General features: G+C 40.4%; 1 protein-coding gene across 4 annotated transcripts in view; it reads right to left on the bottom strand.

The window, feature by feature from the left end:
- The window catches only part of LOC128099494 (solute carrier organic anion transporter family member 1A5-like), a 42,572-nt gene extending 24,908 nt beyond the window's left edge, over window positions 1-17,664 (bottom strand). For 2 of the 4 annotated variants that reach the window (XM_052721439.1, XM_052721440.1), the window contains exons 1-4: window positions 17,605-17,664; window positions 9,529-9,670; window positions 6,281-6,413; window positions 1,130-1,236 (exon numbers count right to left, since the gene is read on the bottom strand). In XM_052721439.1, coding sequence (XP_052577399.1) covers window positions 1,130-1,236; window positions 6,281-6,413; window positions 9,529-9,670; window positions 17,605-17,664 — 442 coding nt within the window. Of the gene's footprint in view, window positions 1-1,129; window positions 1,237-6,280; window positions 6,414-9,528; window positions 9,671-17,604 lie in introns of those variants that run through there. The other 2 variants (XM_052721441.1, XM_052721442.1) reach the window with 2 other exon arrangements.
- Window positions 17,665-26,205: the final 8,541 nt, after the last annotated feature.

Below are 26,205 nucleotides of genomic sequence, written 5' to 3' on the forward strand. Positions count from 1 at the left end.
CCTGTATCTCGTTTTCTATTCTTCCTGCACAAAAAGGAAGGGAAGAACAGCATCACCCAACACTCATGTCACCATGATATTCTATCTATAAACGTGGAGCCAAATGACCATGGGCTGAACCCTCTAAAACAGTGAGTAAAAACAAACCTTTCCTCCCTTGAGTTGTTCTTTGGAGTCTTGATCACAGTGATGGGAAAATTGCTAATACAGTATATGAAGGGCAGGAGCCAGAACCACAGTGCCTGGGCTCCTAGAAAGTCAGGAAAGCACCACTATTTGGTTGAAATGTAAAGTAACGCCAAAGAGTGAAAAGGAGACCAATAGAGAAGTTCCTGGGTAATCAAGTAATTCTGAACTGACATAGTTATGTGCCTTCCCATGGTACATCAGGTGGACAGCACAGATCTGGGAATGTTTCTTTCTGTCTGTAATTCTTATTTGTATAATCATTGTGATGGTTATTTTTTGTCAGCCTGAGACAAATCTAGACATACCTGAGAAGAAGGGCTCTCAATTGTCTATGTAACATTTTCTTCTTGGCCAATTGATGTAAGGTTGAACAGACCACTTTGGATGGTACTATCCCTGATTAGCTGGGACTAGACTGTATAAGAAGTAGCTGAGCGAGCCAGAGGAGTTTTGCGACATTCCTCAGTGGTCTCTGCTTTGGTCTGTACCTCTAGGTTCCTACTTTGACTTCCCTCATGGTGGACTACAATTTAAAGGCTAGATAACTCTTTCCTTCCTGAGTTAGTTGTAGTCAGTGTTTTACTACAGCAACAGAAAACCACACTAGACCAATCACATAAATCTCATCATGTGTGTAAATCCATCCTTCTAAGTCATCTTCCCTTGTGGGACTAAATTCAGCAATGGTGGTGGAGTGGATATCTTTGGCTTATTTTTAAAACACCCACTTTAGGAAACAAAGGAGTCTTAATAAGTATAGTCAAAATCAGGAGGCAGAGTATTCTATGTTATTAGACAACTTCCTTTCCTGAAGAGGGAATTAAAGTTTGTCCATTTGTGTTACATGCCTACTAAACCCAGTGTCATATTCAAAGCCCTTAATAAAAGTGTATTCTGTGGCCCAGTCTTGAGCAGAAAGCAATAAGAAGCATTAGTCAACCTGCTGGGTCATGCGTTGGCGTTAAGGTCTGGGTTCTGTTTCCCGAACACAAGAAGCTGTTTGAGGACAAGTTGCTTGCAGGTGAAATTGTTTTTTCATATTCGTATCTGTGTGGACACAGAAAACATTGCTGTGAGGAACTGAGTGCAATGAGAGCATCTGCAGATTACTGACTACTGTTTCCTGAACACACAGCATCCAGAGTCTGTACAGACACATTTCCACAGCAGTCGTTGTCATTATCATAAATCCTATTGCAAGGCCAGCAAGACAACTTAGCAGGTAAAGCACTTGCTGTACAAGCCTGATGACCTGACTTCAATCCTGGAAATCACATAAGATGGAAAGAGAGGAATGACTCCATAAAGTTCTTTTCTGATCGCTACACTTGAACACACACACACACACACACACACACACACACACACACACACACACACACACTAAACAAACAAATAAATAAATAAAATGATAAATAAATGAATAAGTAGAAACAGAAATCTGTATCTTTAAGCTGGACATGTAGTTCTAGGGCTAAACTCCATAAACAGGTTATGGGGGTCCATGCCTGTCACCTTAGCACTTTGGAGGTGGAGATAGGAGCATCAGAAGCTCAAGGTCACCCTCAGCTACGCAGCTATTTTGAGACCAGAGTGGGCTTTACAATAGCCTATCGCAAATAACAACAAAATAAACAAACAAAAAACAAAACCCCTCAAAATTTAAAAAACCTGAATGAATAAAAATAAGTAATAAATCATCAAAAGAACTCAATAATCACCAAAAATGTGCCCCTTCTTTACAGTTAGCTCTCATCTCTACATGTAGGTGACATGGCTTTCAGTTCTCTAAAATCAACTTTCTATGATATCTAAAGGACTATTTCCTAGAAATCATTGGTGTGAGACAAAGAACAAAAACAAGAAAGAAAAAGAGACTCACTAAAGCAGAATTGAGAAGACAAAAGTTTTAGAAAGACACAAAACAACACAACAAATCAAGACACCTGCTCTGTATTCCCTGAGCTGTGGTCCTATCCTTCTTTCTGAGAATTCAATCAATCAATCTCCTGTGTGTTCATTACCTCCAGCAGAAGAAAAAATCCACATGTCATAACAAAAGATGACATTATCCATCACCTGACCACACAATGTCATGGGGACAAATGTGCTAATAAACTGTGGTCATTTAACTCGATCAAATAACCAAGGATCAGCTTGTCCTAGAAAGAAAATGACAGAATGCAACAGCAGAGGAGAATGTGTCAGCTAAGTCCCTCTCCATTGTAGGCATGCTGGATTTCATTTATTTAGTTAGTTGTTTCTTTCTTTCTTTGTTTCTAAGTGTTTTTTTTTTTTAAGAGAGACAACCAGAGAAAACCATGGGCTGCTGAATTGTGCATGAATAGGGAGGTACACTTCCCCAATTTCTAATTTCTATGCTGCATACTATAACACAGAAGTAAGAATTACTTCCTCTTAGAACAACTGCCTGATGTTCCTACATAGTTTGCCAGTGAAGTGTGGACAAGAGCCTATGTCTCTCTTCTCATGACCCAGTGAGGATAGATCAGCTTCAAAGAATTATCACCCTTTGAAGAAGGTAGGAAAACATAATAATTGTCAAATATTTCTTAACATTAACATGAATAGAATAGAAAGTAAAAAATAATTTTAAAATTCCATTCACATATTTTCAGTTCCCTGAAAAAACACAGAGGCTAAAATATCCTTCATTTCGTTTATTATCCACTTAAAATTTGGTTGTCCACTCAAGGTCCATTTATTCTCCAAATGACAATAAAATGGCAGAAAAAAGGTATCAAAATAGAAAAGGGGAATGGGCATTTCCTCACAAATAAAGACATTTAGATATGAAGATGTAACTTAATTGGTACATTGGTGCCTGGCAAATACCAATCCTGGGTTTGATCCTGAGCACGAAATAAAACCAAGCATGGTGGCCCAGGCCTATAATCCTAGCACTCAGGAGATGGAGACAAGAGGATCAGAAGTTCATGATTATCCTTAACTACAGAGTAAATTCAAGGCCAGCCTGAGCTACAGGAGACTTGATTTCAAAAAATAAAGAAACGAACAAACAAACAAACGAAAGTCTTGTGAGATACCAGATGCCTCCATGTGTACAGGTGCTTGAGTATAAGCCTGACAACCTAGATTGCATTCCAGGTCCTACAGAGTAGGCAGAGAGAACCTACTCCTGAGAGTTGTTTCCTGACCTCACACAAAAGCACACACACTCCACCACCACAACATATACAACAAAATAGATAAAAATAAAAAACTGTAAATAAGAGATTGAAAGTGTGGTCAATTTAAGTTCAAAGTTTGGGATGTGGATGTGAGAATGGCCACCGAATCAGAAGGTAAGGGGAATATAACCATCATGTTTCAGGTAGCAACAGGGTATGTTCCAGGTCTCCACTGAAAGCTGCATGATGAAACTCCCAATTCAGGGCCTGGCTGGACACACAAAGCAAAGTCTAAAGTGTGGGTTTAAGTGCACATAAGGAATAGCTAGATCCTCAGACTTGTCCTCCATCTCTCCAAGTGGAAATGCGCATAGGCAGGTGAGGAGCCAAACTGGTACAATGAGGACACAGAGACAAAAAGGAGGAACACTAGGTTGTAAAACTCCACACACTAAAAGATGATGTTCTCATTCCTTTCTGCATGGTAGTAAGTTTCTACCTCTTTAGCAAGTGCAGAGAATTCCTACCTAGGATCACAAGTTACACACATTTCTGAGATAGCTCAAAATCAGCTAGTCCAGCTCAGTCACCACCCAGTACAGCTCAATTACCACTCAGCCTAGCTCAGTTACCATCCAGTCCAGCTCAATCATCAGCCAGTCCAGCTTAATCACCATCCAGTCCAGCTCATTCACCAGCCAGTCCAGATAAATCACCAGTCATTTCAGCTTAATCACCACCGGTCCAGCTCATTTACCATCCGGTTCAAATAAATCACCAACCAGTCCAGATTAATCACCAGCCACTCCAGCTCAATCACCAGCCAGTCCTGTCTCAACTACCTGTTGACTCATCCTACTGAAAAAGTCAAAAGACTCCCATTAACCAAGTCTATACTTGTATACAGAATGTATAGTTAGCTTTCTGTTGTTATTCTTTCTTATATGTGAACAAATAACCAAGTACCATCTATAGGGGACACTCTATTACAGTAAGTCAAAGACAAATAATAGGTACACTTGAAGGGGCCAGAGTCATGCAGACAGATGAAGAGAGTCACACAGGAAAAGACATTGAATTCAAAAATAACAAGATGTCCCCTCAGAGGAGATATTTGAGGTAGAGAGGAGTCCTTGAAAATAAAAATTCAGAAATATGCTAATACAAGTGACAAGCCCATTGAAGAGCCTGGATGACAAAGCTAAATCTCCCAGGAAGTACCCAAGAGATGAGAAGACATCAAGTTAGAATGATGGCAAGATATGAATGAAATCTAAGATGCCAGTGCTCAAATAGGAGCTGAAGAAGAGGGTGAGAAGGAAGAAGGTATCTTCAAGGAGAAGAGGAAAAAAAGTACACAAACTTTACAGACTGTCCTGACTGAAGGCACCTGATGGAGGTGGCAAAGATCGTAAACCAATCATCATCAGTGTCAGAGAGTGGAGCTAAAAAAGAAACCAGTCACAGGAGTTAGAACACTAATTCTAATTCCAAAACATACAAACTTTGAGGCAATGTCTCCAAAGGCTGTAGGGATTTATTTTTCCTTTTACAGAAAGAAGTGAGGGAGAGTAAAGAGGGAAACAGCGTAGGATGCTCTTTCAGTGACTATGTAAGAGCAAGAAAGAGGCGAAACAAGTTAGTTGTGGGGGCTCATCCTTGTAGTACCAACATTTGGAGGGCTGAAACAGGAGGATCACCAAGACTTTGAGGACAGCCTGAGCTACATAGTGAATTCCAGCCCGGGCTATATAGCAAGACCCTGTCACAAAAAAAAGAACAAATCAGGACTGGAGAGATGCCTCAGTGGTTAGTAGCACTTGTTGTTCTTGAAGAGGATCTGGGTTCATTTTCTAGCACCTACATGGCAGCAGACAACCATCTCTAACTCCACTTCCTGGGGAAATGACACCCTTCTGATCTCTGTGGGCCCCAGACGCACACATGGTTCACATATATACATGCAGGGAAAACACTGACACACATCAAATTGATGAAAGATCTTAAAAACAAAAAGAAAGATAGAAGAAGGAAATAATGAAGAAGAGTAGGGGGAGGGGGAGGAAGAGGAAGAGGAGGGAAGAAGCAGACAAATTCATAAGGAAAGAACGATGGGGAATTACAAGGAAATGGCACTGAGCTGGCCTAGAGGTTTGCAGTTCAGAGGCAGGTGGAGAACAGCAGACACCAGTGAGAGGCATGCCCGGGACAATGGTGCAGCCCTGACCTGTTCTGAGGGACGTGCACCCTGCCAGCCTGTGAGGGCTAGGGAGACAGTGAGAGACTCAGAGAGTCAATCTAATGGGGACATGAGCTAAGTATTCAATCTAGATAAAGAATTGAGCTCCATAACAAAGAATAGCATGACTCTGTGGTAGGTAACATTATTTTTATATCATTTAATATTAAAGTATCAAAAACTAACAAGACACACAGGCAAAAAGAAGAAAGAACTGAAACTCTCTTCAGAAAGCAGAAAAGATAGTAAGGAATAGCATAATTTAACTTTTATAATTTACTGTGTAAGACAATCTGGTAAGCATGAAAATAAAAATCAATATTCACATTGGTCTATCTCTTGCCAACCTGTGATTATGTCAAACAGTAGACCCCTTGTAACTGGAGTGTCTAATAACCCTGATGAAGGACTCAGCACAAGCTTTGGCAGATTCAGTGAATCTGTTTAGGTGTCTCAACTTCATGTAAGCAATGTCTCAAATTCCCATTTCACAATGGACTGGATTGGACCTCAAAAAACAGACCCAAGGTCACAACATACACAAATCATACAGGCAGAGCAGAGACCATGTCTTCTAAATTCCATATTAGCATTCTGTACCTTGGGGGAGCATTGCTACTTCCAGGGAAGACATTCTGAGCCTTGTTTCCTTTAGGGAAAATATTGAACCTAAAATTTAATCAAAGACTGGAGTACTCACCGGCCCATCAGGAAATGAGGTAGCGAGATTAAGAAACACCCGAGGCCCATAACTGCACATCCAACACCAATCACAATAGGCCTGTGCAATTTTGTTCCAAAATAACTCACGAATATAACCAACAAAAGGTTTCCTAGGAGAGGGGAATGAGAATGTTTGTTTCAATAAAGTAATAGCAGATCTTAGTCAATAGCCTCTCCATCATTTGGACTCTAGAGTAAATTTTTAATAACCACCTTAAGGATACAGGATGGGTGCTTGGGAGCTTTGGGCATTGTTTAATATATATATATAAATTTAATAAATATATATATCAATTGTGACCCTGAGGGAGGGTTCTGCTCCATTTTTGGAGAATATTAAGGGCTCTTTTCGGGATTATCCAGCCCTTGGGAATGGATACAAAAGCAGGTGTCAGCCTCCACATCACCTCTGATCTCTCGTGTCTGCTCTATGCAGAGTCAAATGGATTCATGGTTTTTAACTTACTATTTAAAAACCCCTTTATACTCAACATGGCCAGGCTGGATGTCTGCTTCTATTGTCACATCTTTCCTTAGACCAGGAAATAGTGTTAACAGAGAGAAAGTCAGAGTCCTAACCCTCCAACTGGGACTTAGGTCTAGATTGCAGGAGTCCATCTCTGTGATTTAGGAGAAAGTTTAAGTTTAAATAAACTCAGTGGGAAACAATATTCTGACAGAGAGGCCGTTGATGAAGATGTTAAGAGATGAAAGAACCAGTGTGGCCTGGTGGCACAGACCTGCCATTGCCAGTCACAGGGAGGGTAAGAGAAAAAGACAACAAGATCAAAGTTAGCCTGGGCTACAGAGTGAGTTCAAGACCAGCCTGGGCATCTTACTAAGAACTTCCTCAAAAGAAAGAGTAAATAAAGGGGCTGGAGATAGAGTGATAGAATGTTTGCCTCATGTGTGGGAGGCCCTAGGCCCAATCATCAGTATTATTCACAGAAAAAAAAGGGAACTGAAATAAGCAAATATAAGTAAGCATTCCACAAAATACATATTTTTAGTTTAATGAAGAATATTTACCCTGCTTATATTGTACATAAAGGAAAGATCACAAAATTCAAACACACTTCTTTAATGACAGTAAATCTCTCAGTGATCTTAAATATTTAAAAGATATTTGAAGACTGTTTTTCTTCCAATTCTACTTCTCTCTCGTCTGCTTTCTATGTAGAAGAGATGGTGCATTATTTTTAATGGTATGTGCCCTACCTCTGTATCCTTATTACCCCATCTCTCTTCTAAGTCCCTGTCATTGAAGTCATCATTCAGAAGGTAATGTCTCAGGATACTCATTGTTTGAAGTCTCTGGGTATATTTCTAATCTATTGCTGCACAACACGAACACACAGAATCTTGTCTGAAATCGCTATTGTTTGAGAGGAAAAGCATCCCTTCCTCATATTAGGCTTAGATTGATTTTTACATTGACTTTTACATTGCTGTGTCCCTCAAATAATTGGTAGGAAGGTGTTGGGAGAGAGGTAAGGTGTTTTTCAGGCTAGGGGAAGGTTGTTTGCAAAACTATTGGGTAAAAGCCTACTGAATGCTGCATTCACTGGCCAATGTGAATTACTCCTTCTCACAACTATTTCAGTGTAAGACTTCCCCTTAAGTCACCTGGCACAACCAGTAGTGGTATTGTTACTGTTTTTTACTTTAAATAGGACTTTTTAACCTTTAGTTTAAAACCCATAGAGTTCACAGAAATTAGAGTTTTCCATAGACTTGGGTGAGAATTATTTTTAATTATCATTAACTGGGCATTTGTGTTTCTGTTCATGGTAGTGTAGGAAGCAGTAGTGATATGAGGAGCCATGATTCTGTCACCAATAGATGTATAAGTGGTGGCTTCTGACATTGTAGTTGTTGTAAAGGGCCATGCAACCAATAATTACTTGAAAATCAGATGTAGATAATTTTTGTCTTATTAAAAAGCACAAATATTACTTCCTAACAAGATGTTTAAATGTTCTGATAATTATACTTCAGTGTAACTGCATTCCTTTTTACCTATATAGTTTCCTTTTGTACAGCTAAAGTATTATCCAGGAATCAGATGTCATTGAGTTTTCAGTATGAGTCCTCAGCATAGAAAGATCAATACCCTCTTCCAATCCCATACCTGCTCACTGCCACCTGAGGAATAAAAGACATACTCCAGAACAAGCCACAGTCTTTACACATTTCTCATCACTGCAACATCTCTCCAGGATCATGTTCTAACACATTTCACCTTCCCATAATACAGGGCTGACTACATCCCTTCACACACCATTTGGTAGTTCATCCTCCATACAAATCTCCCTTCACATTTACCTGTCCACTTCTCCACCTGGAAAAACTTTACTTCTTCAGGAGACTGACCTCCCAAGCACAATGTGTTCTGTAAGACCTTGGATAACTAATGGGCTGCACTTGCTGCATCTAACACACTAGAACATGACTGAATCTGCGAAAGGTCTATGGAAGGCCTTCATCCTGACTGCACTGTGAAGGCCAAGGACACAGGGGGCAGAGCAAGCACTAAGGAGATTGATCCTAGAGACAGGATGGAGCATCCTCAGTGTGGGTTCGCTACTTCACAGTCCTGGTTCTCTATTCTGTTTTGATTAAATACATTAAAGACAATTTCACCTTGAAGGAAGTAAATAACAAGAATAAAAGGCTTCCAGGTCACTTTGTCTAAAGAGGGCATCTTTCCCTCCTTCACCCTTTGTAATCTCACATCCCAGTTCTTTACACTAAATCAGGGGCTAGAGTTCATTCACTCCTCTTAGCAATCGTGTCTGACACAACTCAAACACAGGAAAGCACCTTCATCATACAGGTGACTAGGAGTGGAGAGCTGCCAACCTCACAGACACAGTGGGGAAGAGAAGCACTCACTCTCTTCTTCAGTTTCTCCAGGCTCCCACAGCAACCTTGAAAATGCCAAAGAAAAGCCCTGAGCTTCTCTTTTGATTTATCAAATGATAGCATTAGATATTAACACTCTAAATCTTATGCCAGTTGTCAGAAAAGAAGGGACCATATCAGGGTATATGGCAAAAATTAGGTGCTATCCTGGGCATATTTAAATAATGGTTTCTTCACACCCAAACTAAGCTATTCAATCACATCAGGAAGCATGTAACTCAGTTAAATCAAATAGTCTAAGGCAGGAAATGAGGAGAGAATGTTAATATATAATAATAAGTAAATATAAAAATAACTCACCAATTTCAAAGCTCCCATTGATCAATCCAACTATAGATGTGGGGATATTGAATTGTCTCTCTATTTGTGTGAGCATGGAATTCATGTAAGCTCCTGATAGTGATTTGGCTACATATGCCATTGTTAATGAAAACAGAAACATCTAGGAAGAAAAACATTTCAGAAAAAGTGAGGTCTTTGTTTTCAAATTATATATCCTCCATCTACTGACAAAAAGGCCTCTACCATGAGATATAGGATTGTATGCAACTTAAACAGACCTTGAACATGGAAGAAGCCTTAAAGTGTAATCTCTGCTCTATCACTGTCCTAACTCTGGTGTAGTGGTATTTGTTCCACCCATGACCTTGGTCTATAGGGCCCAAAGGAGGTGGTGCTTCTTGGCCTTGTACATGACCTCTTAAAAAGAGATGAGAGAGAGACCATGTGGGCCTGAGAGAGGTGGCTCAGAGGTTAAGGACACTGACTAATGCTCCAGAGGAACCAAGTTGAATTCCCAGGTCGTCAGGAGTCCGATCATGCCAGGATAAATAAATAAAAGGAAGGAGGGACCACATGACCCCTCTCATCTCTTCTTAAGAGGTCATGTGCAAGGGCAAGAAGCACTGCCTCCTTCAGGCTCTATAGCCCAAGGTCATGGGTGGAGCAAATACCACTACACTCTGGAAAAGCAGGGTTAGAGTAGCTGGTTAGCAGTGATGAGTTTTGTGGGTGGGTATGGTTTTGCTCATGTATCAGTGTCCCTTATTCACACAGAAAGACATGGAGTTATTCTATGCAAGATGTAGCTATTGACGGCTATATACTATTTAGGCAGGACAAGTGTTGTCCACTTTGTGGAAGGGAAGTAACAGAACACAGAATTACACCATGGCGTCATTTCTGCAGCAAGCCTACTATGTTCCATCTGCAGGAATGACTGGTTTCTGGATATCTTTGGTCAGTTCAACACCTTGACTTCTTTATGTTCTTGAGAACAACAAGCTACATTCTCACTGCTGGAGGCAATGTGATCTGTTTTATTTTTCTTCCTGGGGCAATATGCCCTATAATCCTTTATCTCAGTAGTCCAAGTGGTGTTCATGGCATGTAAACACAGGTCAGAACATTTTGGGGGTCTCTTGGGTTCAGGATGAAATGTGGCTGTGTCCTGATAATACTCCTCCCTACCTGCCTTTTACTAATGAACTCACTGGAGTGATGTAGTAAACGAGATCCATGTTTCCCTTATCTTCCAGTAGCTGGTTGATGGCAAATATCATCATCCCAGCTTCTGGAACTTCTGTGTTATCTCAGCTGAAATAATAGGTAAATTATACTGTGTTAGATGAGTATTTATGGCTTGGAATATTTTGTCATAAGAACCAATTAATCTGGATTAACCTAAGCAGAAAAGTACACAAAAAATAAATAAAATGGCAAATGTGAACACCAAGTTTCATATAGCTTAAAAGTATTCTAGAAGTTTGTCTTTTGACACTAAATGGCATTTGCAGAGATGTTCTCTCTTCCCACTACATGTAGCTAGAGTTTTCCTGCCTGGCCCACAGTCAGGACAAATCTCTCTCACCTGCCAGTCCCACAGCCGCTCAAACTCGACCAAGTAAACACAGAGACTTATATTGGTTACAAACTGTATGGCCGTGGCAGGCTTCTTGCTAACTGTTCTTACAGCTTAAATTAATCCATTTCTATAAATCTATACCTTGCCACATGGCTTGTGGCTTACCGGCACCTTCACATGCTGTTTCTCATCATGGCGGCTGGCAGTGTCTCTCTGACTCAGCCTTCCACTTCCCAGCTTTATTCTCCTCCTTGTCCCGCCTACACTTCCTGTCTAGCCAATGACCAATCAGTGTTTTATTTATTGACTAATTAGCAACAAATTTGCCATACAGAACATCCCACAGCACTTCCCCCCCCTTTTTGTTTTTTCAAAAAGGAAGGTTTTAACCTTAACAAAGTAAAATTACATATAATTTGGGAATTTGGGCGTAGCTTCTCTTACTACTTCCTGCTGGAGGGGGGCACTGTATCTTATGGGGATACAAAGAAAATTTTAGAATTATAGAATAGTCCATGAGGGTGTATCGTCTGAGCCAGTTGCCTTCAAATCGTTCTGGATGTTGGATCATCTGGGCCATGGTGTCATCGGAGACCTTCAGGAGATCTTGGCTGGTCAAACCTGATGTATCTTAATCTGGAACAAATCCATAGCCTTTGGCTTTCTGTGGGAACAAAAGCAGAGTCTCCTTTCCAAAGCAACATATCCTTATATCCAAATTTTGAAGTCAAGGTACCTTTAAAATATACATTTTGGCATAACGCAACAGCTTTTACAATCAAATGTTTTTCTGCAGTTAAAAATCCCAAAGACAACACAATCCAGATTCTCTGTGTAATATTCATCTTCATGTGGCTTATTTTTTATATTAATTTTACTGTCTCTTCAAAGACTTTATTTTTTAAAACTGTGTATTTGTTTATATAACTGTATATATCACCATTTTTGTTTCTTTCAAGCCTATGTATATTTTACACACATTGTAAACTATTACATCTGAATCTGTCTTATTGTGAATCTATTGCTTTAAGCTGCAGCAGCTGTGGCTGCTGGCTCCGCCCACCTCAGCTTCCCAACATGGCGGGGTACTTTACCACCAGCTCTGGGAGCTATCATGGGTCTATGCTTTTATCCAAGCAGCGTGTAGCCCCAAAACCTCTTTTTTTATTTTGTGCTAGCAAAGTCTAAATCCACCATGCAGCTTAATGTGCTACTTGCAGAGGCCTCATTCCCGCCAAACTGCAGGTCGCACGCACACCAGAAACCCACAAGTAGCTCAAACCGGCAGCTGCCGCTCATTTGAGAGAGACAATTAGGAAGCTGTTTTTAGCTCCGTTTTAGAATCTTTTTTTTTTTTTTTTAGTTTTTAGGTGGAAACTCTTGCCACCACGTTGGACGCCATTTGTAGCTAGAGTTTTCCTGCCTGGCCCACAGTCAGGACAAATCTCTCTCACCTGCCAGTCCCACAGCCACTCAAACTCGACCAAGTAAACACAGAGACTGTGTTACTTCTTGTAACTGTAAGAACAGTTAGCAAGAAGCCGTGGCAGGCTTCTTGCTAACTGTTCTTACAGCTTAAATTAATCCATTTCTATAAATCTATACCTTGCCACATGGCTCGTGGCTTACCGGCATCTTCACATGCTGTTTGTCATCGTGGCGGCTGGCAGTGTCTCTCTGACTCAGCCTTCCACTTCCCAGCTTTATTCTCCTCCTTGTCCCGCCTACACTTCCTGCCTAGCCAATGGCCAATCAGTGTTTTATTTATTGACTAATTAGCAACACATTTGCCATACAAAACATCCCACAGCACACACTGCTCCTTCTCTAAAGCATTTGGTTCTGGGGAGAAAGTGAAAGAAACCAGTGTCCATGCTGGTTCAGGTCCACTGCTACCCAACATCTGTATTTACAAACCCAGTCCTGCTGACTGTTCACTTCAGCACTCTAGAGTCTGAAGCAAACTCCTTTGGAGCAGTCTTTTCATTCTTCCTAAGGGAACTCTCTTTTTTCTTTTTTTCTTTCATCCTTTCTTTTTTGTGTATGTGTGTGTGTGCTAGTGTAGGATGAGTTTATGTGTATATATGCACATGGGGAGACAGAAGACAGCCACAGGTGTAATTTCTCAAGATTTATACAATTTTTTAATAACAGGGATTCTCACCTGCCTAGAATTAGCCCAGGAGGCAAAGCTGGGTGTCTGTGAGCACCAAGTATCTGCTGACTCCATGTCCCCCACACTGGGATTGTAGTTAGTGTCACCATGCCTAGTTTCTATGTAGGCTTGGGAACTGAACTCAGTCCTCCTGCTTCCATGGCAAGTATTTTACTGATTGAGATATCTCCTGCCCCTTGAGAAATTTTCCATTCTTTTCTTTAATAAATTTTATTAACTGAATTTATTTGTTGGTGATTTCATACATACATGGCATCTCTGATTATTACTTTCTTCCTCTCTTCTCCCCTTCTCTTCCCCATCAACACCTTAGTTCCTACAAGTCCTTTTCCAAGGTTCATGAGTTTTGGTTTAGGTTTTTTTTTGTTCCATGTAGCTTAACTGGGCCATCTGTGTAGGCACTGGGTTAGAACTAACCAGTGGTGCCTGGTGAAGTCATCAGTGTATGCATGACTGAAGGTCATTAAGGCCATCATTCCCCCTGTCCTGGGACACTTTTCTTAAAAATTATATTTCTAAACTTAAGAAGCAGGAGCTTCAGTCTGGCACTGTAGAGAATTTGACCACCCTAACATTCGAGATAGTTCTAAATTCAGAGCAGTCTAATTTATTTTTAAACAATTACTTCTAAATTTTGACTTGTAAACTCATGGTTTTAACATTTTCCCATAACATCCACACCAATATCTACTATTGCTAAACTCCAAAGTATCTGTGGTGGTTTGAATAGGAATGGTCCCTATAAACTCATAGGTTTGAATGCTTGGCCACGAGGTAGTGGCACTATTAGGGGCTGTGGCCTTGTTGGAGGAAGTGGGCCAATGAGGATGGGCTTTGAGGTTTCAGAAGCTTCAGCCAGGTCCAGTGTCATGCTCTTCCTGTGGTCTGCCTATCTGGATTTAGAACTCTTGGATCCTTCTCTAGAACCACATCTCCCTTGGGCCCCCATGCTTCCCACCATTACAATTATGAACTAAACTTCTGAACCTGGAAGCCAGCCCCAATTAAATGTTTCCCTTTATGAATTGCAGTGGTCATGGTGTCTCTTCACAGCAATAGAAACCCTAATAAGACAGTAACCACAGACAAACTTTGAGAAGTAGTATTTATAATGATAGATTATGATATTTCTCTGTAAATGCTATTAATGTTAGTAACTAATAATCATTATACTAAGCTTTGAAGTTGAAGATGTGGCTCAGCAGTTAAGATCACTGGCTGCTCTTGCTGTGGACCTGGGTTCAGTTCCTAGCACCCACATTGTGGTTCATAAGCACCTGTAACTCCAGTTCCAGGGGATCCAACACCTTCTTCTGGCCTTTAAGGACACTGGACATACAAGTGGTGTACCAATATACATGAGGGCAAAATGTCCCTATACATACAATAAAACATAAATTTAAAGTAATTAACATATTTTACAGTGGAGAAGGAGGTATAGATCAGTGATAGAGGAGCTGTGTGTGTGAGCATCTGGGTCTAATCGATCATACCACCGGTGTAGGATGGCACTGAAGGGTAAGAACTCACACACATACCGAGACAGACACACACACACACACACACACAGATACACATAAACACACACACACACACACACACACACACACACACACACACACACACGGGTCTCAGAATTATTTTTTATCTAACACGTAGGACTACCTTACCCTTTTCAGATGAAATACACTTAAGTATATGCAATCTGCACCAACTGTACAAAGTGACACATCTAGTATGCATCTGGCAAAGGTCATGAGCCAGGGGACCTGGGCTCCTCAGAATAATGTGATAACTTGAGGGGGTCGGGTCTCAATAATTCATGCCTCACTGCAGGTAAAAACACTTTCCAGGGCTGTGTCTGAGGCCTCCGTCTCCTTTACATTAGTGAATGGAGTCCACTACATGTGACTAAGGTAAAGGAGCTTGTGATGAGATGACTGAGGAGGCAGCAGCTTAGAGAGGAACCTGTGAGGGACTCTGTGGAGACTAGGCCAGCGCTCAGATTCCTTGGGTTAATACAAGTTCACATTGGTGATGCAAAGATGACTTTGGAACTACGAGAAGGACAGTTGTCTCTAAACTACTGAAAACCACCAAAACAGTGAACAGAGTAGACATTTTTCTTACAAAACAATGATTGTAGTATTGTCAAACCTTGAAGAAAATATTTGTCCGACTAGATCATGAAGTCAACATAGCACTTCTGTTGGGGAACTATTTCCCAGATATTACCCCTGACCTTCTGTAGCTAGAGTTTTCCTGCCAGGCCCACAGTCATGACAAATCTCTCTCACCTGCCAGTCCCACAGCCGCTCAGACCCAACCAAGTAAACACAGAGACTTATATTGGTTACAAACTGTATGACCATGGCAGGCTTCTTGCTAACTTTTCTTACAGCTTAAATTAATCCATTTCTATAAATCTATACCTTGCCACATGGCTCGTGGCTTACCGGCATCTTCACATGCTGTTTCTCATTATGGCGGCTGGCAGTGTCTCTCTGACTCAGCCTTCCACTTCCCAGCTTTATTCTCCTCCTTGTCCCGCCTATACTTCCTGCCTGGCCACGGGCCAATCAGTGATTTATTTATTGACCAATCAGAGTAATTTGACATACAGACCATCCCACAGCACTTCCCCTTTTCCTTTTTTCTTTTTTCAAAAAGGAAGGTTTTAACCTTAACAAAGATGTATCTTAATCTGGAACAAATCCATAGCCTTTGGCTTTCTGTGGGAACAAAAGCAGAGTCTCCTTTCCAAAGCAACATATCCTTATATCCAAATTTTGAAGTCAAGGTACCTTTAAAATATACATTTAGGCATAACTCAGCAGCTTTTACAATCAAATGTTTTTCTGCAGTTAAAAATTCCAAAGACAAAACAATCCAGATTCTCTGTGTAATATTCATCTTCATGTGGCTTATTTTTTATATTAATTTTACTGTCTCTTTAAAGACTTTATTTTTTAAAACTGTGTATTTGTTTATATAACTGTATATATCACCTTTTTTGTTTCTTTCAAGCCTATGTATATTTTACACACATTGTAAACTATTACATCTGAATCTGTCTTATTGTGAATCTATTGCTTTAAACTGCAGCATTTGTAAGACTGAAATGGTGCTATGGCTGCTGGCTCTGCCCACCTCAGCTTCCCAACATGGCAGTAGTATGTTTACCACCATCTCTGGGAGCTATGGTGGGTCTATACTTTTATCCAAGCAGCATGTAGCCCAGAAACCTCTTTTTTTGTTTTGTACTAGCAAAGGCTAAATCCACCACGCAGCTTAATGTGCCACTTGCAGAGGCCTCATTCCTGCCATATGGCAGGTCGAGCACGCACGCTAGGAACCCGCCAGTAGCTCAAACCGGCAGCTGCCACTCATTTGAGAGAGACAATTGAGAAGCTGTTTTTAGCTGTTTTAGAATCTTTTTTCTCAGTTTTTAGGTGGAAACTCTTGCCAACACGTTGGGCGCCATTTGTAGCTAGAGTTTTCCTACCTGGCCCACAGTCAGGACAAATCTCTCTTACCTACCAGTCCCACAGCCACTCAGACCCAACCAAGTAAACACAGAGACTTATATTGGTTACAAACTGTATGACCATGGCAGGCTTCTTGCTAACTTTTCTTACAGCTTAAATTAATCCATTTCTATAAATCTATACCTTGCCACGTGGCTCGTGGCTTACCGGCATCTTCACATTCTGTTTCTCATCGTGGCTACTGGCAGTGTCTCTCTGACTCAGCCTTCCACTTCCCAGCTTTAACCTTCTGTCAGGAACCCCTGTTGGCTGAGTACTGGGTAGACCTCTGAGCTCAGACTAAATTGTAACACAACTTAATACACACCTAAAACTCTTTAAACCCCATCCTCCATTAAGACCGTCTAAATCAATGATTCTCAACTGTCCTAATGCTGTGCACTTTAGTACAGTTCCTCATGTTCTGTTGATTCCAACCATAAAATTATTTTTATTTGCTAATTCAAAACTGTAATTTTCCTACTGTTAGGAATTGTAATGTGAAGATCTCCATTTTCCAATGGTCTTAAGTGACCCCTGTGAAAGGGTCTTCAACCCCTTAAAGGGTCATGACTCACAGGTTGAGAATCTCTCCTCTAAATTAGTCTGATAAATCTTCCTGGATGAATAATCCTGGTTAGACATCCATTAATTATAAAACCAACTTCTTTACATCAATAAATTAACAACACATTAGGCAAAATGGCTTTTATGTTGGAAAATTTCATAATAAGCTGAGCAACATTACAAGGACTTTCAATGCTTGCTTTAAAAGATTCTCTAGATACATACATCTAAATAATACATACCTTCATCTTGGAAAAGTATCCTCCCCCATGGGTTGCAACCCTTTTCTCGGTTTCTCCCATGTTCTTCTGATTGTTTCCAGATGTTTTTGCTTACCGCTGTCTTTTTCCAAAAAAATCAAACAGTTATTAAATAAATTATATATTGAACTGTAATGAGCCATTCTCATAAAAGGGGAAAAAAAATCTTTCTTAGGTGTCTTAGTCATGATTTCTCTTGCTGTGATAAAATACCAGGACCAAAAGCAACTTAGAGAAGAAAGGGTTTATTTTAGCTCACAATTCTACCTCACAGTTCATCACTGATGCGAGTCAGGGAAGGAATTCATAGCAGCAACCTGGATGTAGGAGCAGATGCCAGGGCCATAGAGGAATGTTGCCTATTGCTTTGCTCCTCATACCTTGTTCAGCCTGCTTTCTTAAACAACTCAGGACTGCCTACCTAGGGATGGTCCCACCCACAGTGAGCTGGGCCCTCCCATGTCAAATTTTAATTGAGAAAATGCAATCAGGCTATCTCTTGGGACATTTTCTCAATTGAGGTTCCTTCTTCCCAAATGATCCTAGCCTATGTCAACCACAACTGTGGAGGTGGATCAGTGGATAACAAGTTTGATTCCTAAGTTTGAGGATCTCAATTTGAATTTTTAGCAACCAAGTAAAATCAGGACTTCTCTGCACCTACCTATAACCCAACACTGGGAAGACCTAGACAGCAGAATCACTGCAGCATGCCAACCTAGCACTCTAACCAAATGAGCAACAGACAAGTTCAGTGAATAGACTTCATTAGAAAACCTAATGTGGAGCATTCTAGAGGAAGACATTCAGCATTGACTTGTGGTCTCCATAATATGCACACCTGTATATGTGCACCTGCACCTGCACACATACTTATGTATATACACAAACCCATACATACATATTCACTACATACACACACAGGCTCTCACACACAAAATTTCTTGAATAGGAACAATTTAACCAATACCTTGAATATTATAAAATATTTCTAGGAAGATTTTTTTATCCTGACTAACCTAGAAAATAATGCCATAGGGGAAGATTGGTTTGTTTGATTTCTATTGAAAAATGGTGATATTAAAGCTAGCCTCAGAGCTTATTAGGCTCTGACCTTAGGCTAATGACAACATGATTAAAATAAAGCTTTTCAATTCTTTAGCAAAGCAAATTAGATCCAGGTGATGCCCTTTGAACTCACTTGAAGGCTGCAGCCTTTAAGAACTTTAAGACATCCACTGTGTTTGTTCTCAATCTCTGCCTCACTGAACTCACAAAGGCCCTTTAACCAGGCTTCCTTCTTGAGGTCTTTGCATTCCAAGACTTCCCTGGAGTTTCAAGAGGAAAAACAATTTCTGGGGTACTGTTGACTCACATAACCTGGGGAGAAAATAACCTAAGTAAAAACAACAAATAAATCTATGATGTGGGGACAAATTTAAAACTTCCAGATTTAAAAATGTAAGGTTTAGGGAAAGACCAGACACCTAAATAGACATCCATACATGGTTATTTATGACCTACATATTATGTATGGGCAAACATATATCTCTATGTATAGGTGTTAAACAGATACAAGTATTTATATGCAACACAGAAAGGTTATTTGAACTCTATTCAACTGTACTAGCCTCATCAAACTATTTTGTGTCTTGAAAGTAGGTATTTTCATCACTATCTAAGTCTTTTAATTTTATATTTATTCTAAAAAATCTATTTCAGCATACCAGTATTATTTCTCAGCACTATCCGCAGCACTAATTTATGAATATCCTCTGATTAACATTTGTTCAACATGTAATTTAGAATAGTTCTAAGCTTATAAAACACTTAATCCATTTACCAGTGTTTCAAATTCCAGTCACAACTGAGGGATTATGTATGACCTTAGTTCTATTTACTACCTTGCAGTTACAATGAATACTTATTGAACACCTTCTATGAGCATGAAGCATCAAGATTGAACAAAGAACAAGATAATCTTGCTGTTCTATAGAGAAGTGAAGTTGTTTGAGACACCTCATTCACCAGAGAAAGTTGCTTGTTTCAAATCCCTACGAACATAATCTTTTTCTGGGAAAGACATGATTTCTTTAAAATAAATAAAGGTACACTGGGATAGAATGGGGCCTTGTACATTGAGGTACAACTTCCATATTGTGGAAATAAGGAAAAAAATCATAAAATATGGGTGAAAATGATAGTGACTGTCTTGGTCGTTTTGAACAGACCTAAGTATGAAACCTCCCAGACTCAAGGCTCACACATAAAACTTCAAGTCCACTTAACTTCCTGAGAGGACCTAATACTGATTTTGGAAAGAATGGTAGAATGGAGCAATTTCCAGTAGAGAGGAAACTCATGATTTAAATTGACACCAAATATAGATGAAACATCAACCTCTCAACTCTCCTCATCTGCTTCTCTTTTCCTCATCTGTAGTAAATCTCTCAGCAGCCTTTTCTTTCTTCTCTTTCTCCTTGCACATTTCTGAGCCTGGGATGGTCTCCCTACCCACCACTAAGAGAACTTATTCTTCTCTCATATCAAAGCTGTCTTCACTTTCCTTAGTGGCTTAAAATATAACCATCTTCAATATCTACTTTTCATTTTTTAGCCAAGTGAAACTGGAGTTAACATCCAGAAGATCACTGGATGGTTCTTCCCATACATACTAAGTAATCATCTGAGTAGTTTTTATCAAAGATTCCTTTCAAAACACTTTTACTGTGTCAGAGCAGTTTTACAAACAAGTGTCTTGACTGTAAAAAAAAAAAAAGCCTCTAAAGCCAAGCACTTGAAAACAGATTCAATATTACTAAACTAACCCGCACCTTCCTCTAATGTGCCAACACTTTCTGTGAAAAACATTATATCTTTTCAGATGCATTTTAAATATGTCCACTGAGGAGAAGAGACAAAACAACATCTGTCATTGATTCAACAAATCCTTTGTAACCCAATGCTGAATCATGTCACATTCCCTTGCTGAGCACTTTGAACCTAAATGAGAAATGAGCACAGAGTAAGTGGCAGCCACATGAACAGTGTCCCTTTGTTAGCACGGCATTGTTTAAACAATGACTTCTGTTCCCAGGATCACACAGTATCACAGACAAATGCACATCAGTCATCAATGCTCATGAAAACAGGACATTACACTTTCATTAAGGAGACAACACTCACATCTCCCCCTCTTTTGCATCCACACGAGGAGTGGGAACATACCATTCTCATTCTCGAGCAAAAGAGTCCACAACTCTGAGCCATTTACATTGTTTGTGTTATTGTAAAGATGTATGATGGAACATCAGCTCTCTCAAACTTTTTAAGAATACATTGCAGAATTTCTAAGTAGTTAGGTGAGAATACTACAAAGCAAATCTCTAGAACAGTAACTACCTTGCAGTATTGGCACTCTAGACACACTGAGCAGAAACCCTGTAGGGGGGACCCTTTGGTTGATGGTCCTTAGCAACATCTCAATCACAGGAGAATACAACTCTTTACAAAGTGAAGAAACACACTCACCCATGCTCAGTAACCATACAGTTTGTGATTATCAGAAAATGCATGCTGTTCATTCTACCTTACTCTGTATTATTGAATTAATGAAACAAAGGCTTTGCTTTACCATGGCCAAGCAAATAGTACATACATGAAGAAGCCTGAGGAGACGATCCTCTACCTGGTGAGGGAAAGCAAAAGTCTTATGAAAGCACCTTTCCCCAGAATCCTCAAATTGCCTGTAACTGCTAGAGACAGCCTATTGGGTGCTGGCCAGCTGAAACACTTTCAACCAATACCAAGCCAAGAAAGGACATGTGTAGCTGAAGTTTTCCTGGTCTTGCCTGGCCCACAGTCAGGAGGTCAGGACAAATCTCTCTCACCCGACAGTCCCGAAGCCACTCAGACTCAACCATGTAAACACACAGAGACTTATATTGCTTACAAACTGTATGGCTGTGGCAGGCTTCTTGCTAATTGTTCTTATATCTTAAATTAACCCATTTCTATTAATCTATAAGTTGCCACGTGGCTCATGGCTTACTGGTATCTTAACATGTTGCTTCTCATCACAGAGGCTGGCAGCATCTTTCTGACTCAGCCTTTCTGTTCCCAGAATTCTCTTCTCTCCTTGTCCTGCCTATACCTCCTGCCTGGCTACTGGCCAGTCAGTATTTTATTTATACAGAGGGATATCCACAGCAGACATGGAGAATCAACAATGACTTGTTTGATTCCTAGAAAATTGTTTTACTTTGGTCAGATTTTTCCAGTCAAAAATAAAAGGAAACAATACTGAATTCCAATTATTAAGTCTGACATATTTAGGTACACTTTTATATCCTACATTCAAGGTACCTGGAATTTGCTGCTCTTGGGAGAATTTAACCAGACGTCAAGAACATTACCCATTCCTGTGGTTTCACCATGCAAAACAAGACTGGAACCTGGACAAAACCCTTACCAGCAATCTTGTCAGTTTGTGACTTAGGATGTGTTCTCAGTCTAGAGTGAGAAGAATTGGAAATTTGAAACATAAGTTCTGCCTATAATGGAGCCAGCTCTGAACGTTATCAATGTTGCTTCCTGTACCAAACATATCTAGAGAATGAAGGGGTGACTGCTGGAAGTCCAGTTCCCACACTTGAGACACTAGCTTTGACCTGCTTCTCACCAGGCAGCGTTAAGCTCTCTAATGCATAGTCCTGTGGAACCTAGTGCTTTCCAGTTAAAGCAGGAAACAGGCCAAGCCAGTGTGGAGAGTGCTCAATATTTGTTTATTTCCACATCACATTTTTATTGATTCTTTGGGAGTTTCACATTATATACCCCAATCACAGTCCCTTACCAGTCCTCCCATGTCCACACCCTCTCTTATATACCTCCAAAAAGAAGTAAAAAGCAAGAATAAGAAAAAAGTTCACTTTGTGTAGTATATATAATAGTATACATAACATACATATATATATATATATATATATATATATATATATATATATATATATACACACACATACACACACACACTCAGTGGAACATGGTCAAATTTGTAGTAGCCTACCCCTTAAATAGAACTGAGTCCTTCCCCTCCCACACCTCCAACAGAATCTAGCAATTGTGCAGAGCTACTCTTCAGCATCCCCATCACACTTTTAAGAGTTCCTTTTGGTGCTTCCTATTTAAGCTGCTGCTACTTTAGGGGGTTAGGGTTTGTCACAGAAGCCTTCCATGTCTCTCCCTCTCAACTGTGCATCTGCAGTCATCAATATCATGCAAAGGTAGCCTCCTTACTCTTCACTCAGTGGGAACACAGATCATGGGCCTCCACTTGGTTTATGGCTATAGCACAAATCATAAACACAGCCCTTTGCTGCAGTAAGACCATAGACCCAGACAAGGCACTGGAAAGCTGCCCAGATCATGGACATCAATATGACCTCAGGTGGCAGAGCAGCCCCCCGCGTGGCAGCATGTCCTATGGGCATCAACAAGGATTCAGGCTGTAGCACAGACCATGGACATGATGGCAACACAGGCCATGGACATAAACACAGCCTCCAGCCCAGTAGGACCACAGACCCAGACAAAGCTCTCTGTGGCAGCACAGTCCCAGACATCACCATGGCCCAGGTGGCAGCGAAGGTCACTCAGATCAGTATGACCCTTGGTGGCAGAGTGGCCCACAGACATCTACGTGCAATCAGACCACAGCACTGACCATGGACATCTGCATAGCCTTTGGTGGTTGCATGTGCCACAAACATGAAGGCAGCCCCCATCAGGGCACAACAGGGTGTGGTGTGGGAGGTCGTGAGCCCTGGCTCTTCCATCATATACCTGATACCCAGTTGCTTCAATGTTTGATCCGTTTCTGCTTCCCCTCATCATTGGCAGCAAGAATTGTAAGGTTGGCTTAGCTAGCACTAGAACAACTGGCATGCTGTTTCCTCTTGAGGACACCCCCCACCCTCCTTGTCTGTAAGCCCCCACTGATCTCTCCTGCACCCTGAACCTCACCCTGTCTAGACTGAAGCATTCTTGGCAGTTGCTGCAGTTCCTGAAGAAAGTGTGCCTAACTCCACTCACTATCCAATACTTGTTTTTCTCAGAGAGCAATACAATGAGAATTATAAGTTCTTCAGTTTGTCTCAATTATTTCCTTCCTTTTATCTGTACAGGCATAGTTTGAGGGACAATAGTAGGTAGCTCTAATTAATATCATGGAAGAAAATAGTTGAACTCCTTTTTTCTCATAGAAGAGTATACTCCCTTCCAATGTACTGCTCATATCTGGAAATCCAACAAAATCCCAGCACTTTCCCCTAATCCATTATGTATGTATTTTCTTATTCTCATAGTAATAAGGAGGAGACAGCTAGAGAGTGTCAGGTGTGAGACATCATTCTGACTTTATTCCCAGATGAGCTGACTTGTCTATATGGGCTTTTAGCCTGTTTATATTAAAAGCCAGGAATCTTTATGTCTATCATGCAAGACTGTTAGGAAGACTGAAGTATAAAACTGTCATCAGCACCCTCACATGGGGCTGGAATGAAACAGTCACCCTGTCATGGCAGGGAATATTATTCATTTATTCCACAATTATTTATTAAGGCTTTACTGAATTCCAAACACAGTAGCAGATGTGAGGGACATGAAGATAAATAGCTTTTGCTTGCTCTCAAGAGTTTTCAGAAGCTATTGAGAGAGACAGATCATTTATTGGTAATGGGTAGCTATTGCCATGATGCAATCAATGTCAGAGGGAGCAGATTAATGAAAACTATTCTCATGCCTGTGTCATTTGGGTATAGTATAATAGTTTATAGAGTAAGCACAAGTTTGAAGATTTGTTTGCAAACTATCTGCATGCTTTTGAACAGGTCACTCAGCTTCACTATCTACAAATGAAAACATCACCTACTGTTATTGAAGTACAGGTAAGAAAATAGAGTTCATGACAGATACCAGAAGAATTTAATGTGGGAAAACAGTTACAAATGCACAAGAAGAGTTAGAAAGCCAAGCTGGGAAGCAGGGTAAAGGCTGTATCAGAAAGGGAAAGAGCTGAGATGCACAGGCTGGGGTTCTCAAGATCATAAAGCCACCACTGGAAGCTAGGAAAGCCCTGGTATTTTCCCACTTCTCCACAATCCCAATGTCACACAAATATTTCCCAATAACACAACCTAAAAAAGTCTGATGAACAGGGAACCTTAGTCTTCAGAAGTCAGTCTCTGAGATATAGAATGGGTAGAGCATGGGAGAAAATGTATGTGAGACCAGATGAACATCGACCAAGACAATCATAATCCTCACTGCAGAATTAAATATGATTAATACATATTATAAAATGGGTGCACAAGCAACATCCAACCAATGGTAGCTATTTGTTGCTGCAGAATAAACTTAAAGTCCTTAGTGCTGTTCCAGCTGGATCAGGAGACAGGTCTTTACATATATCAGCAGCTCTCACTTCCTATACTCACATCTCTGAACCACACTAAACACAAGGTTTGCCATCAAGTCAACTGGTTTTTTTTTTTATTGACTTGAATGTATGGACTCATCTCTTCTGCATCACTGCAAAAAGAGCCATAGTCACCAGGTCTTCACAGAGCATGGTGTGTCCACAAGGAAAAGACTAACTGTTTGGAGACTTACTGCTAAGAAATCCACTTGCCAACAAAGACAAGCCACCACATTCCGAAACACCAGATTATTTAGTGCTCAAAGTGATATTTTGGACTTCATGTGTGATGTGTGTTGTTCAGTTGAGTGACTAACACATAAGAAAAGTGTAAAAGAGTCTTTGTTCCTGAATAACCACTGCCACATTGGAAAGACACAGCTCTGATCTCATTTAGATAACACATTATCCTGAAAAAACTGGACATCATGGGAGATTACAGATAATAAATAATAAACATCAACCTGACTTACTCTTCACATATTTTAAGCATTATTCTGGAAACTTTGACACATCAGTGCATTCAGTTATTATAAAGCCCTGTGGCATGAGTACTGCCATTTCAACTTTAAAGGTACAGGATTTAAAGCACAGAGGGGTCAAACAACTGTCTGAGGTCACACAGGTCATAAGTGGTTAGGTGAATGTTTACCCTGGAGACTCTTACCAACTGCAGCAAGCTGTCCCTTCTAAAGTGCATGTGTCTGTGTATAAGACATAAGAATCATCTGAATGGGTTTACAATGGAATTCTTTTTTCATTCTCCTTTGGGAATTTCCATGCTGTTTTCTGTAAGTATTGGAGCTTTTTTTTTTTCCTAGTCAAAAATGGTAGAGAGCTACCTGTAGCATGAATCTTAGAGGTCTTATTAATAAAAGCAAACCTGAGGCCAGTTATTAGGGTTAATGCTGGAAGATCAGAGAAGCAGAACAAGCCACAGCTACCTCACCTCGCCAGTTCCTCAGCTGATCCTGTTTCCTCAGACTGGAAGTCTCTGAGTCCTTATCCAAATGAATCTCAGCTGAACTGCTTCTCGAAAGCCTGAATGCTTAACTAGCCTAGTTCCTGGTTTTCACGCCTTATATACCTTTCTGCTTTCTGCCATC

This window comes from Peromyscus californicus, unplaced genomic scaffold (assembly GCF_007827085.1).
Source record: "Peromyscus californicus insignis strain IS unplaced genomic scaffold, ASM782708v3 Scaffold_6__1_contigs__length_162567912, whole genome shotgun sequence".
NCBI classification, from domain to species: Eukaryota; Metazoa; Chordata; class Mammalia; order Rodentia; family Cricetidae; genus Peromyscus; species Peromyscus californicus.